At 49.0% G+C, this 13,715-nt stretch overlaps 1 protein-coding gene across 1 annotated transcript in view; it reads left to right on the top strand.

Moving 5' to 3' along the window:
* Nucleotides 1–13,715, top strand: part of Xxylt1 (xyloside xylosyltransferase 1) — a 122,228-nt gene that overhangs the window by 69,477 nt on the left and 39,036 nt on the right. Inside the window, exon 3 of the mRNA XM_021184930.2 lies at nt 893–1,025. Within this exon, the coding sequence (XP_021040589.1) occupies nt 893–1,025 (133 nt within the window). The remainder of the gene's footprint in view (nt 1–892; nt 1,026–13,715) is intronic.

Raw genomic sequence — 13,715 nt, 5'->3', positions numbered from 1 at the left:
GGAACAGACGAATCAGTTTTTCTTACGTTGGAAGCTGTGGTTTCTTCATAAACTAACTTAGAGAATGCCAACTGCTTCCTTGAACACCCCTGGGTGTTTGCCAAATCCTGTACCACTGATAGAGGCCAAAATGCTTAAGCTGTGGTTTCTGTCCTCAGAGGGCTTCTAGGGACAACAGTCTCCAGAGAGCCAGGATACCCTGCAGCTGAGCGGTCCAGGAAGGATGGCTGAAAGCAACAGGGAGCGCCCAACGCTTTACAGTGGGGAGAGAATAATTTCTTCACCCACCCTTTCCTGTCCACACTCAGGGCCCAGCCCAAATCGCCCTCTTCCAAGAGTCTACCTGAGATTTGCAGGGCGTATATATCCAGATCTGATAGTATCTTCCAGAGGTTTGCAGGGCATATATATCCAGATCTGCTAGTATCTTTCACGCTTCTCTCCTGGCAGCCTTTGACACTCGTGCCCCACCTAGGCATCCTAGCTTGACACAGGGCTTCCGTGTTGCAGGTCATTCAGGACAGGCACTTTGGAGTGAAACACTCATGGCCAGCCAGCCGGACAGGAGTATGGGCCCTTGGATTTGAACTGAATGGGTTCTGCAGTTAGCAGAGAGGTCTGCTGCCTGTGGACCCCAGGCTAGACAGGAGTATGGGCCCTGGGTTTTGAACAGAATGAATTCTGCAGTTAGAAGGGCTGCTGGTCACTGAGAGTGACTCAGCAAGCTGGCAGCCTTATGTTCTTGTCTTTACTCCATTAGGTGCCAAGCCTCCCGGGATGCCATTTTTAAGGGGGTGGGGGTGTTCCCCTGCCGTAGCCTCCTGAGTAGCTGAATTAGAGGCATGGTGCCATACCCAGTCTTAACTGCCCTGTTTTCAATCAACTCCTGCAGAGATCCCGAGGATCATCCAGCTGGACCTTGACCTGAAGTATAAGACCAACATCCGAGAGCTGTTTGAGGAGTTCGACAACTTCCTGCCAGGCGCTGTTATCGGCATAGCCAGAGAGATGCAGCCTGTGTACAGGTAGGCGCTGGCTATTGGAGGAAGCCTGATGGCTCCCTCCCATCCTGTCCTCTCTGCTGCCACGCATTGCTGTGTGGATGTAACTGCATCGTGGTCTCTCTGCACTTGCTCCGTGGAAGCATGTTTGCACTTAGGGCTGACCGGTGATGTTGGTTAGGGAGGGGTGTGTTCTGGAGCTAGAGAGGCTGCCCTGTGGAGTGGGGGCCTCCAAGACTTTTTCCTCCATAAAGCCCAGTTGTCCATGTTGTGGGCTCTGGTTAAGCTCACGGGGTTAAAATCCTGTGTTAGGATTTCTGCTCCAGAGCAGTGAGCTGGGTTTTCTTAGCTTCCTGTTGTAAGACTCCAGGGAGCCTTAGCTTACTGGGGACCCCCTGAGTGAACCACATGGAGCCGGGGATCGATGCAAAAAGCAAGAGGAATTTATTGTTCCAGTGCAGTAGGGTCGCCTCAGACTGGAAGGAGAGGCAGCAACCCCCAGCACCAGTTCGGTGAGTTTTTATATGGTTTCCAGGGGCAGAACAAAGCATCAGCAACTAGGCACAATGTGATTGGCAGAACAGTGCACCCTTTAAACTCATTGGTCTTTAGGGAATGAGGTGACAAGGACTTTCCTTGTCTGAAGGTGGGCATCTGTCAGTCCTTCAGAATGTGTCCCCACCCGCAGGTCCCTTCCCACCCCGTGGTCTGAGAAATGCTAATTAGCCTCTCCCTTCTGGAGGGGTGAGTGTTCCATGACCTTCCCAAAGTTCCTATGCTGACCTTTTCATTGTCACCACAGCATTGTCACACCTAAGGAGAGTGGGTAGACAGTGGTGCAGAGGGAGCCACAGCAGCTCCAGACACAGGTGGGCATGTGTTGGGCACTTTCTCCCGAGACAGCACTTCCTGTCAAGTGTGTAGCTCCTGTACCTGAAGTCAGGAGACTTGCTCAAGGGGTGTTCTCTGTGCCCCTGAAGTGTTCTCCACAGCAGGATGGTTAAATAAGATGTGTCTACCCAACTAATTAATAACTAGTACTGGGCTGGAGAGAGAGGGTTCAGCGGTTAAGAGCTCTGACTGCTCTTCCAAAGGTCCTGAGTTCAAATCCCAGCAACCACATGGTGGCTCACAACCATCTGTAATGAGATCTGATGCCTTCTTCTGGTGTGTCTGAAAACAGCTACAGTGTGTATGTATATATATATATATATATATATATATATATATATAATAAATCTAAAAAAAATAACTAGTACTATATAGCACTCAAACAAACAAACAGAATGCACGGTAGTTGTATATGCTGATAGGCAGAACAAAATGGCAGACTTTCCTGAGGCGAACACATGTGCTAAAAATCACAGGGAAAACCAAGGAGCTGCTCTCCAAAGCTAGCGCAGGTCTTGGGGACAGAGGGTGGTACTTTATGTCCTGCCCCGGAAGTGATTATGTGTGTGTTGCACATACACTGTGTCTAGAGAGAAGAGGTAAGAATAGCAGAAGTCGGTTTGGTTTAAAACTTGTCTCATAGCTGAGGCTCTCGGGTGCCATGTTGCTGACTCACCCTTCCCCACCTCCACCTCTGACAGCTAGAGTGACAGTGTCCCCTGAGCCAGCTGATTGAGCTTGCTCAGGGAGACCTAGCATTCTTCTTCCCTGAGCTCCCTTTGTTCTGTGCCCCACTCACCCACCGGTGCTGGCTCCGTGTGGAATCCTGGAGGAGCGAGAAGTCATCAGAGAAGTGACTCAGAGCATGAGTGTCCCCCCCCCACACCCCCCATACACACACATAGGAGGGGAAGAGACAGGTTGGGTTTGGTGGTGGCTCTTTGCAAGTCTCACATCACATAACAGGAAATTCTTGCAAGGCCTCAAGATAACTCCTGGGGCTTTGTGGGCTGTTCCCATTACATAATACAGACCCAGGCTCCTGGAGTCTTGGGAAGTCTCCTACTTGCGTGGACAGTGGAGTTGTGGAGGATAAGGCAAATCTGCCATGTTGACTACAAAGACTGCTCCCAAGGCAACAACATTCAATGTAAATTCCCACACCTGTCACCTTGGCGCCCTTAAGATGGGGGCAGAGGAGCTCCCGGACTTTTTATCATTCCAGCTTTGGTGCTCACTGCTCCTCCTCCTTGCTGTCTTTCCGCTTGTTGTATGCAGTGGGCTCCCTTCTGCTCAGATGCAGGCCTTAAGACACTTAGACAGGCTGGTTATCAGATCAGCAGCACCTGCAGGACAGGTTGGAGCTTCTCGTTATAATACATGAAAAGCTCATCGCGTCTGTTATAGATAATCTCGGCCAAAATTTTGTTTTCTGCAAAACTAGGCTTTTATAATGTTAGACCTTAAATCACTTTATCTGGCCTTCCCAAAGGAAACAGCTGAAAGGTGGTGATTCAGATGGTTTCCCTTGCTTTCTGAATCTTTATCACTATGTGTAATGAGGATCATGAGAGCCTGCCTCTGGCAGTCTTAAAAACATCACTCAGTAAACAGACATTTACATCCCTCCCTCCCCGCCGCCACTGAATGTCACTAAAGACTTGTCATAAATCAAGGCTGCAGATGAGTGTCTGTGCATCCAGGGGTCACCTGTTACAGTGCGTGCTTTTAGTATTTGCTGGGCCTGAGAATGGTCTGGCTGGTGGCAGACAATGAATATGATCTATGTGTATTGGGGTGGGGGTGGGGTATACCCACAGCCTTTATACATGTGGAAACTGGAGAAGCCAAGGCCCTAAAAGGTCACTGTTAGTTGTTCCCTGTTTTGGGCCAGGGAGGAAGGTCGGGGTCGGATGATAGAAGGAAAGGTGGCAGAAGAGAAGAGAAGAGTCTGGTTAATAGCCCCACACAAGGACAGGTGACGCCGGGTCCTTCTGAGTGGGAATGGCCCCTGCTCCTTAGACACTGGCAACACAGTTTATGGGGGAAGCGCAGCTCAGGCAGAGCCCCTCCTCTAACAGCTGGTGCTCAGAGGCCTCTCCAAGTGTCCCGATGTGGCATGGACAGGTAACTTGTTATAAGTGGAATCTGATAGCATCCATGAGAAGAAAGGATCAGATAACAAAAGCTGTGGCTCAGGTGTACTGTGACTAGGGACGCAAGCATACTTGGGTCTGGAAATTCACTGAGCAGGAGTAGGCTCCAGCCCCCAGCTGTGTAAGCTTTATAGTCACTTGTCCCACAGTCACTGTACTTCAAAGGGCACACAGCAAGTCCTTTTTATGGTGGCTTCCCCTCTATTGTGAGTCGTGAAATGTCTCAGGCTTGTGGAGGGTGGGGAGAAGTGTTTCCCACCATGCATTTGATGAATGGCTTTTTCACAGTTTTTCTCCACAAACACATCAAACTGCCTGCTTTCTGGACAGTGCTGTAGGGTCAGGGAATATTGGGGCACCCAGAGAGGATGCCTTCCTCCCTGGTGCCGGCTATAGTTTGGTGGAGCCAACTATGACTTTCTTCATCTGAAATCAGAGACCTGACCATCTTGGGTAGAGCGCTGCCCTTCCATCCTTTGACCTCTGTGCATCTCTGCCAGGAGCTGGACCCCTGATGAATTTCTCTGTGGTGCTCTGTGTGACTGGGGTGACGGATCACACGGAACAGAACCCTGAGGCCTTCTCTGCAAACCCACACCTGAGGCTTATAAACATGGCCATGAGGGATGGCTTCCTGTGAGTGCATTAGAAGTCCAGGAAGCAGCTGGGCCTCTTTATGTGCTTCCTGGAGAATTCAATAGGAGGTCACAGGGACAGCTAGAGCAGCTGATGTTAAAGGCAATGGCATCGGGCTGGACTCAGAGCCAGTTAGCTGTGGGATGTGCTGTAAGTCACAGGATCCTCTGATTTTTGTGTGTGTGCAGGGAGCTCTATCTGTTTGTCTGTCATCTGTGTCCCATGAACTCCTTTCTGACCCCTAACTATATCAAGTACTATCTAAAACAGGACACCGATGCGGAACTTCAGGTTAGCAACAGATGCTGATTTGCATGATAAGTGAGCTCTAGATAGTGTATGGACATACCTAAATTAAAGTTATTTGTTGTTAATTTGGAAAGAATATCCTGTTTGTTTTTCCTAAATCTGGTAACCCATTCCCAGCCAGCCACCCCACCCCCACCCCCCACCCCCAGTTAGAAGTCTCTTTCAGCAGAAGGGAGTGAGTGACCTGGCTTTCCTTCAAGAGCCTGGGCTGGAATAAAGGGTATGGAAGTGGGACATGCAGGGTACACAGGGCTGCAGTGAGTGTGGTTCCTCCTAATGCTATCCGTTGTCAGAGAGAAAGCTGGAGCCTGAGTGGCAGCAACCAGTGAAGGTCACTTTGTCCTGGAGCTGACTGCCTGAGGAGCCTCGGCATGGCAGCTTTGTGGGTAGGGGCCACAACCTCTGATGCATGCTCCAGCCCTGCAGCCAGCATCCTGGAACACCATGGCACACCATGAAGCCATGGCTACAGCAGCATGGCTGCTCTTTCAGCAGCCAGCTCTGTGCCTGCCTCTCAGCACTTGCCTTGTTCCCTTCCTAAGACTGGTACAAGGCTGTCAGGAGCATGTTGGCTAGGAAGCGAGGACATGGACAGATCTCACTTCTTGAGATCTCGAGAATTAGGTACTTTCTCTGAAGCTTGTTTCTCTAGCTGATTATAGCACTACTTATAGCAGGCTTGATGGAGGATTAAATACTTCCTGGCACAGAACAAAATAAGTAGTGGCAGTAGCAGTGTTACACCCCACCCCCTGAGTCCTAGCAGAGCCCCTGCAGAGTCCTGCAGTGCTAGAGGAGTCACTTAGCACCCCAGCCCTTGTTTCCTTGCATGTAGAATTGGGGCTAGAGTAGCGTTAGTGGTGCACACCCCTGGGGTGGAGGAAGTTCTTACCCGCCCTGAGACCCGCCTCATTAGGGGAGACTGAGAAGCTGTGACTCTCGGCTTCCTTGCTACTGACATGGTACAGATTCTGTGTTCTCCCTTTCCTCCCTCCCCTAAAGCAGTTACTCTCAGCGTAGCATCTGCACACCCCAGATGCCCCTTTACTACACACCTGAGTCAAGGCAAGGTATTTGCAGAACAGAGCCTACTATATTAATGACCAGTCTGCAGGGACAGGAAAGTCTTAATATCCCAAGAGGGTAACAGAGAAGGCAGTGTCCTATGTGGTCTCGGTGAAGGAGACTGGGAAAGGGAGCGGTGGGACAAGGAAAACTCTATCTAGCAGGTGCCAGCCCCTGTGTCCACACACCAGCCTGCCATCCATCTGCTGCCTGTGACTGCATGCTTGTCCTGTTTCCCTATGGGAGTTGAGCTGGCTGCTCTGCTTGCTTCCAGAGCTCAGAGCATGCTCTTGTCCTGGGACTACAGAAATGTTAGTTTCAGATCTGAGCCATACTGTGTCTTTCCCCTGTTGTGGTGCACGTCTGCCTCAGTACTGGGAAAGCTAAGGCAGGAAGATGGTGGGTCCATTTTTGGCCTAGGCTACAAAGCAAGTTTGAGGTGAGCTTGGGGTGTGTAGACAGACCCTGGTCAAGCCAACCAAACAACAGACAAACAAAAGGTAATTATTAAAAAGAAACAAAATACATTTTTATTACTTATATAAGGATTATGTTGTTGGGCTTTTGTTTGTTTAATCTGTAAATTTATCAGTGGGTAAATGAACTTTCCTTTTTATTTTATTTTATTTTATTTTATTTTTCTTGAGACAGAGTCTTGAGAAACTCAGGCTAGCCTCAAAATTATAATCCTCCTGCTTCAGCCTCTCCAGTGCTGCCATTACAGACATGCATAGCCAAACCCAGCCAACTCTTGCTCTATCCGTTCTTGTGAGTTAAGTTTGTGTCCACAGAACAATACAGTAAGAGCACCCTGGGCCAGACTCAGTCTTAGTTTGTCAAACATTGCTTGTTTTCAGAACAATTCTGACTTTATTCTGGTGAACTTTTAACACATAGAGACCTGGCCTGCACCCTTGTGTTCTGGCTAGTCCGTCTGGGTTACCACAGGGTGTCGACATGATGAATGAATGACAGACAGCTGGTCCCGTTCCTTTTCTGCACACTTTTGTCTCCCACAGAGGATTCGGAAATTAGTCTCAGGCATCATGCTGTCCAATCTGAAAATGTCGTTTTGTCTTTTTCTTTGTAAGACTTACCTGCTCGTGCTGGCTTAGAGCTGAACAGTTATGTGTTCCCTGTCATTTAGTCTACCAGTTCCTCAGCTGATGTGAGACATCTCACTTGCTGCCCTTCTGTGTCCCTGCATTGCTGTGTCAGGATGCTCATGTGACGGGTACTTCTTCTGGGAAGCTTCCTGACTGACACACCTTCTGTCAGCCTCCCACCCCTTCCCTTAGCATTTGTTTGGTTTTTTTGTTTTGTTTTGTCCCCCCCCCCCCCCCCACACACACACTGGGTTTCTCTGTGTAGACCAGGCTGGCCTTGAACTGGCCTCTGCCTCCCCAAATGCTGGGATTAAAGGCGTGAGCCACCACGCCCGGCTTCCCTTAGCATTTGTAAACTAGGACATGTAGATAAAAGATCAGTTCTTCCCCTACCCCTGGCACCAGCAAATGAGTTTCTGTGCCTTGGTCCATCCTGTGTGTCCTTAAGAAATAAGCTGAGATTGAGCCAACCAATTTCTGGTAGAATTAAATCTGAGTGAAAGAGTGGGGACATGTCGACTTTTTCCATGGAGATCTTTTGAAAGAAAACTGGTTAGCAATTGGCCTGGCCTGGAGGCAGTACTGTACGAAGGGCTTTAAGAAGGTCTGGGATAGAAGTGCCTTGGGAGAGGTTGAAAGTCTACTGTGTCTGTTGAGAGACTTTTTTTTTTTTTTTTTTTTGCTGTTATGGAAGAGGAGTTTTAAAAGGAATGCTATCTAAGAGACCCCAAGTGAAAGCTGTTGTTGATGTGGTTGTCCCCTGTGACAACTGAGTCCTCTCTGTAAGCTGGCAGCATCCAGATGCCATACAAAGTCACAGGACCTGGGAGGGCTGACATCTGCCTGCGCTGCTGAGAGATGGGCATGGGTAGACTGGGAAGGCATCTCCTGACTGAAAACACAGCCCGAGGCCTCTCCACCAGGTCACCAGGGCTTCGCCATTACTGAATCCTAAAACACATCTTAAGTTGGTAGCTCTCAACCTTCCTAGAGCTGAGGCCCTTTAATATAGTCCCTCACGTTGTGGTGACCCCCAGCCATAAAATTATTATTATTATTATTATTATTATTATTATTATTATTATTATTATTTGGTTTTTCGAGACAGGGTTTCTCTCCCTGGCTGTCCTGGAACTCACTTTGTAGACCAGGCTGGTCTCAAACCTAGAAATCTACCTGCCTCTGCCTCCTGAGTGCTGGGATTAAAGGCATGAGCCACCACACCCGGCTATAAAATTATATTTTGTTGCTACTTTATAACTATAATCTTGCTACTGTTTGGATCATAATATAAATGTCTGATGTGCAGGATATCTGCTCTGAGATTCCCAAAGGAGTCACCACCCAGAGGTTGAGCCTCAATGTGGCGAGTGATGGGCACTCCAGAAAGCATGATTGACAGGATGAGGGGGCCGTTCCATGGTCTGTCCTGTTATGCAGGGAAGTGCCAGCTGCCCAGGCCCAGGAGACTTGTGCTGAATGATGAGAATGCCACCCAGGCGATGGGTGGACTGGCCATTGTGTGGCTCTCTGGTCCCACCGTGGTCTTCTTAAAGAAATGGCTGTCATGGAAATTTTCTTTTTAAAGACTACCTATGGGAAACACTCTTCTCAATTTCTCTTTCGGCCCTGTGTGGCTGTGCCACAGGAGCCAGTGCTATTAGGAGCTCTGAAGTTTCCTAGATTATATTGTAGGGAGGTCAGGGCAGGTAAAATGTAAGAAAGGACAGCTGTCTGCTGCTTAGATATGACTTGTCCTGAAAGGTTCATAGGCTGGCTGCATTGTCCCTCTCTCCTGTGGTCTCATGAGAGGTAGTAGGCACTTGAGAAGTAGGGCCTCAAGGGAGGCCTTTAGGTCACTGAGGTGCCACCCCGCCAAGGAATTAGAAAGGTTCTATTGGGACTCTCCACTTAGTTCTCATGAGATGGTTCCCACAGAAAGAACAGAGCTGGAGCCTCCCCTCTGGCTTTCTCTTTTGGGATGTCTCATTCATACACACACACACACACACACACACACACACACACACACACACACACGCGCGCGCGCGCGCGTGCACGCACCCTCTACTGTTATGCTGTCTGCCACGAGGCCCTCACCAGATCCCAGCCATAAATGGTGCCACACATTTAAGTTTCCAGAGCCATGAGTTATTGAAGCTTTGTGATGTATCCCTGCCTCAGCTCTCCCACTTTAGCTGTGAGAAACTGGTAGAAACAAGTGTCAGCAGCATGCCAGAACCATGGGTCAGAGGTCTGCCTTGGTGAGCCACAGAGATGGGCTGCTGTAGGGACTGCAAACTTTGCCAAGTGGCCATCACTTGTATAGTCTGCCTCCAAAACGCAAAGAACTGGGTGAACGTCCTTCCTTCCTTCCTTCCTCCATCTCTCTGCTGGTTGTATCAGCCAAGAAATGCACTTACAGAGTTGGGCTTTGAGTTCAAGTAGAAAACTTATTAGGCATTTGTGGAGGTCTGGCTATGCAAAGAAACTGGACCTGTCCTCCAGAGGTCTATAGCCTAGCAGGGAAATCTTTCTCCAGGTCACTTCACTGGGAAGAGGGCCTGGGCAAATGCTGCAGCTTCTACATAGCAGAAGGCTGTCTGTTTCCATTTGTCAAATAAATATCTCACTGGTGAACTGTGTTAACAACCTAGGCAGCATAAAAGGTTGGAGGGGTGTGTGTGTGTGTGTATGTATGTATGTGTACACCCACCTCTGTGTGTGTGTGTGTGTGTGTGTGTGTGTGTGTGTGTGTGTGTGTACACCCACCTGTGCGTGCCGGGGGAAGAAGGAGATAACATAGCCTGACATGGCTGGGAACAGTGTCAGATCTGCCTTTGCTAGCCAGATCCAAGGGAGCTCTGTGGGGTACAGAGCAGGACTGTGTGTGACTGGCTGTATCGTGCAGGTGCCTCCCAGCCACCTTTACAGACCAGGCTGCAAGATCCCCAGTCCCACACCAAAGATCAGAGGGCATGAACTATTGGTTACTATAAAATGAGAGAATATCTGATTGATGCCCAGGATTAAAACACACACACATGATAATATGGTAAATGTAACTTATTGTAACAGGCAGGATGGGCCTTCTGTGAATCATAACTCAGGATACAGCCTGGAACAGTGTAATTTCAAGGAAATACCTCCAGGAAGTAATACAAGTTCTTGAAGATTTAAGGGGAAAAAAATGAATCATGAAGGAGAAGGGGAGGAAAGAAATTGACTGAAAGTCTTTCTGTGGCCTGGTTGTTGAATGGTGTTTTGGTTTGGGGGTTGTTTTGGAGTGGGTTGTTGTTGTTTGATTTTTTTACATGAATATTAGCACAGTGTTGTCACATCTGATTTTTCTTTTAAGGAGATTAAAAATCTCTGTTGGGAATGTTTAAATATTAACAATTAAGCAAGCAATTTACTAGCCAAACAGAGCCTACTGGTGTGCCAGATGGAGCCTGGCCACTGCCAGGTGGATCTGGTATAAAGCTGGCTCTCGCTGCCACGCTTGGCCTGGGCTCTTGGATGCCTCAGTTAGCTAGCTGATCTCAGATTCTACACTGATGGTTTCTGAGGCCACACTGACTTGTTTGGGTTTTTCAAATGTTTTCTCCTATTTCTTGAAACAGTTGTTGGGTCTGATTGTTAAGTTTTAAATATTCCATTAGATGTTTTTCCAAGTAACCTCAGACTTAACTAATAAGAAAGCACCAAACCAGGCAAAATTCCTTTCCAGGAAGGCAATTCTAGAAGAAAATAAAGGGTAAGTCATCAGACCCTCCATCTGTCGGAGCCTGCCTATGTTAGTCTTCCATGAGCATCTTTCAAGTGTGCTTGAGTGTGAAGATGCTTTGAGAAGGTTGAAGGCCTGATGGGGAGGAAGGGAGGAGAGGAGCCCATCAGAAGGGAGGGGAGAGAAGTGTTGGAGCGATGCAGCAGCCACGTGAGCTCTGCTTCTCATCCCCACTCATCCACTGATGCAGAGGCCTGTGCAGCCTGCGTCCACTGATACACATCATGTATATGGGCATGGGCCCCAAACGTCACTGCCAGCTCAGCTTTGATTCTAAGAATGTCTTAGGCCCCTGGCCTCTGGGTAAAGGGCATTCCTGGGCTCTTTACTGTGTTTCCTGAATAAGGAAACTAGATTTGAGAGGCCTGGTAGCCTCATATCCAGTTAGCTTCCATCCTGGGGAAATGAGTTCCCATTTGGGATTTGTAGTATGTAGCTATATGCAAGGATAATGGTCTTTCATTAGAACAATTAATAGCATTCTAGCCTCTGCCCTGGTGTCTGGGCCTTGTGTAATGACCTCACACCTCTCCTTGGTCATTTGGGAGAGCCAGATTTCTACTCCAGCCTTTCCACGTCTCTACAGCAAAACAATTTTGATTGCTTTTCCTCACTGCTCTCTGGTGGTGGTGTGATCAGTGTCACGGGGGCAGTCCGAGGTTTCTGGGCCTCACGGAAGCCAGAGATAACAGGTTCTCAGTCTCAGACATCCCAGATGCTGCTGTATGTCTTGGAAGAGCTGAGAACGAAGTGGAGGCCCCGGGGGTGGCTCAGTCAGCCTAGAGGCCGGAGGGGGAGAGGGCAGGGAGAGAGGGGGTGCTGGGTGGTTCCCATGCAGGCGAGAGTCCTTGGTCCAGTCCATGGCTGGAGCTCAGGAAGGCCTTCCTGCAGGAGGTTAGATGTGGCTCTTTAGGGGAAGGTCTATTCCATCGTTCAAGCAGGGCAGGCCTTGATGAGCGGAGACAGTCTATGGTTTTAGAGCTTTATTGTAGAAAGGCAGAGAGAAAGAGAGAAGGTAAAAGAAAGAGAGGGGCCAGCCATGTCCACGTGGAAAGAAGCGGGGAAGAGAGGGTGAAAAGGAGAGCTAGAGATGAGAGTAAGAAAGGTGAGAGCTTAAGAGAGAGAGAAGGGACCAAGCAGCCCCTTTTATAGTGGGCGGGGCTACCTTGCAGTTGCTGTTGGGAGGAGCATACCTGGCTACTGTCAGGTAACTGAGGGTGGAGTCTAGCTAGAATGCCAGGAGCTTGGGGCTTTGTCTGCATGACTGACAGTCACAGAATTATGGAGTTGGGGGCTCTGTAGTGTCAGGCTCCTGTCTCTGGGAATGTGGCTCACTGTTCCTTCCCTTGTAGAGTTTTCTACTGGGCCTCCAGAGCAAGCCTCGCTCAACCAAAACAGGCTGCCTTTCACAGTCCCACACCAGAGGACATTGTTCTGTGTTCTGTGTGCCTTGAATTAAAACATCTCTTACCGTTATGGATGCATTGTAATGATTTCTGCTTGCAACTTATCCACCCATCCATCCAGTCATCTGTCTGTCCATCCACCTGCATCTTACCCATTTAATTTGACCCCTCATCTAGCTGTCTGTCTGTCCATCCACCCACATTATTTCTCAATTGTCCCTTCATGTGCCAGTCTGTCTATCCACCTGCATCTTACCCATCTGTCTGTCCCCTCATCTGCCTGTCCTCCCATCCTCAATCTTACAAGGTGAAAGGATTTGCTGTGGATAGAAGCCTCTTTCAGAAACCTTATTTGGCTCTTTCCTACACACACACCCCCCCTCCAAAGTGAAATCTGTTCTGTAATCTTTCCATCCTGGTGTCAAAGTTTGAGTGTATGCTCAGAACCGGCGTGGGTTTTCCCGGGGGTGGGGTGGTGCCAGCGTGTCACAGCCTGGAGATGGCAACTGCTGGTGCTTTGCCGTCCTGCCTCCCTCCTGTCACCAAGCTACCTGATGCCCCTCCCTGACTGATGGAGGAGGAGGTGTGGGGTAGATTTGGGTAGAGTGACTCAAGTATTTCCTTCCTATTCAGCCTCTTTTCTTTTTTCCTAGAAAGGGAAAGATAGATATTGTTTCTTTTGAGAGAGAATACTCCAGGCTCTGTATACAACTGGTCAGGAACTCATTATGTATCCCTGGGTGGCCTCAAACTTGCAGCAATTCTCCTGCCTCAGCACTAGGATTACAGGTGTGAGCCACCAGGCCGAGCTGCCTCCCTCCGTAGAATTATAGTCTTGGGAATGGGATACCTGAGAACATCTTTTCTCATGTTAGAACCTCCCCTGCAGTGTCCATGATTTGTCAGGCCTTGGCTTAATCACCTACCACTCACTATGAAGACCTGGTCACTTCTGAAGCAGTCCATTATTTTATTGCTGGACAAGTTCATGGGAATGCATTTCTCTGGGATAAATATGAGAGTCTGCTTGCCTGTGTCTGCTGCTCCTTATCCTCGTGTGTGCTCTGAGGTCACATGGATCATGTCTGCACTCCTCCCTGGGGAGGCTTTCTCCGGGTTGTCCTTTGCCGGGGCTTCCCATAGCCTTTGCCGGGGCTTCCCATAGCCGCTGCTCTGAGTTTATTTCCTGAGCCCTATCCTGGCTTCCTGGAGGCTGACCGGTCAGTTCCAGATTCACAAATGTGTGTACATTCAGAGCAACACTCACCTCCACAAGCCTATGCTTGAGGCCTGCTGGGCAGGGAAGGTCGATCGATCACTCATGGTCCTGATCCACTTGTGCTGGTGCAAGGACTAGC

This window comes from Mus caroli, chromosome 16 (assembly GCF_900094665.2).
Source record: "Mus caroli chromosome 16, CAROLI_EIJ_v1.1, whole genome shotgun sequence".
Classification (NCBI taxonomy): domain Eukaryota; kingdom Metazoa; phylum Chordata; class Mammalia; order Rodentia; family Muridae; genus Mus; species Mus caroli.
The sequence above is the reverse complement of the archived record's forward strand: the minus strand, read 5'-3'. Positions and strand labels throughout refer to the sequence as shown.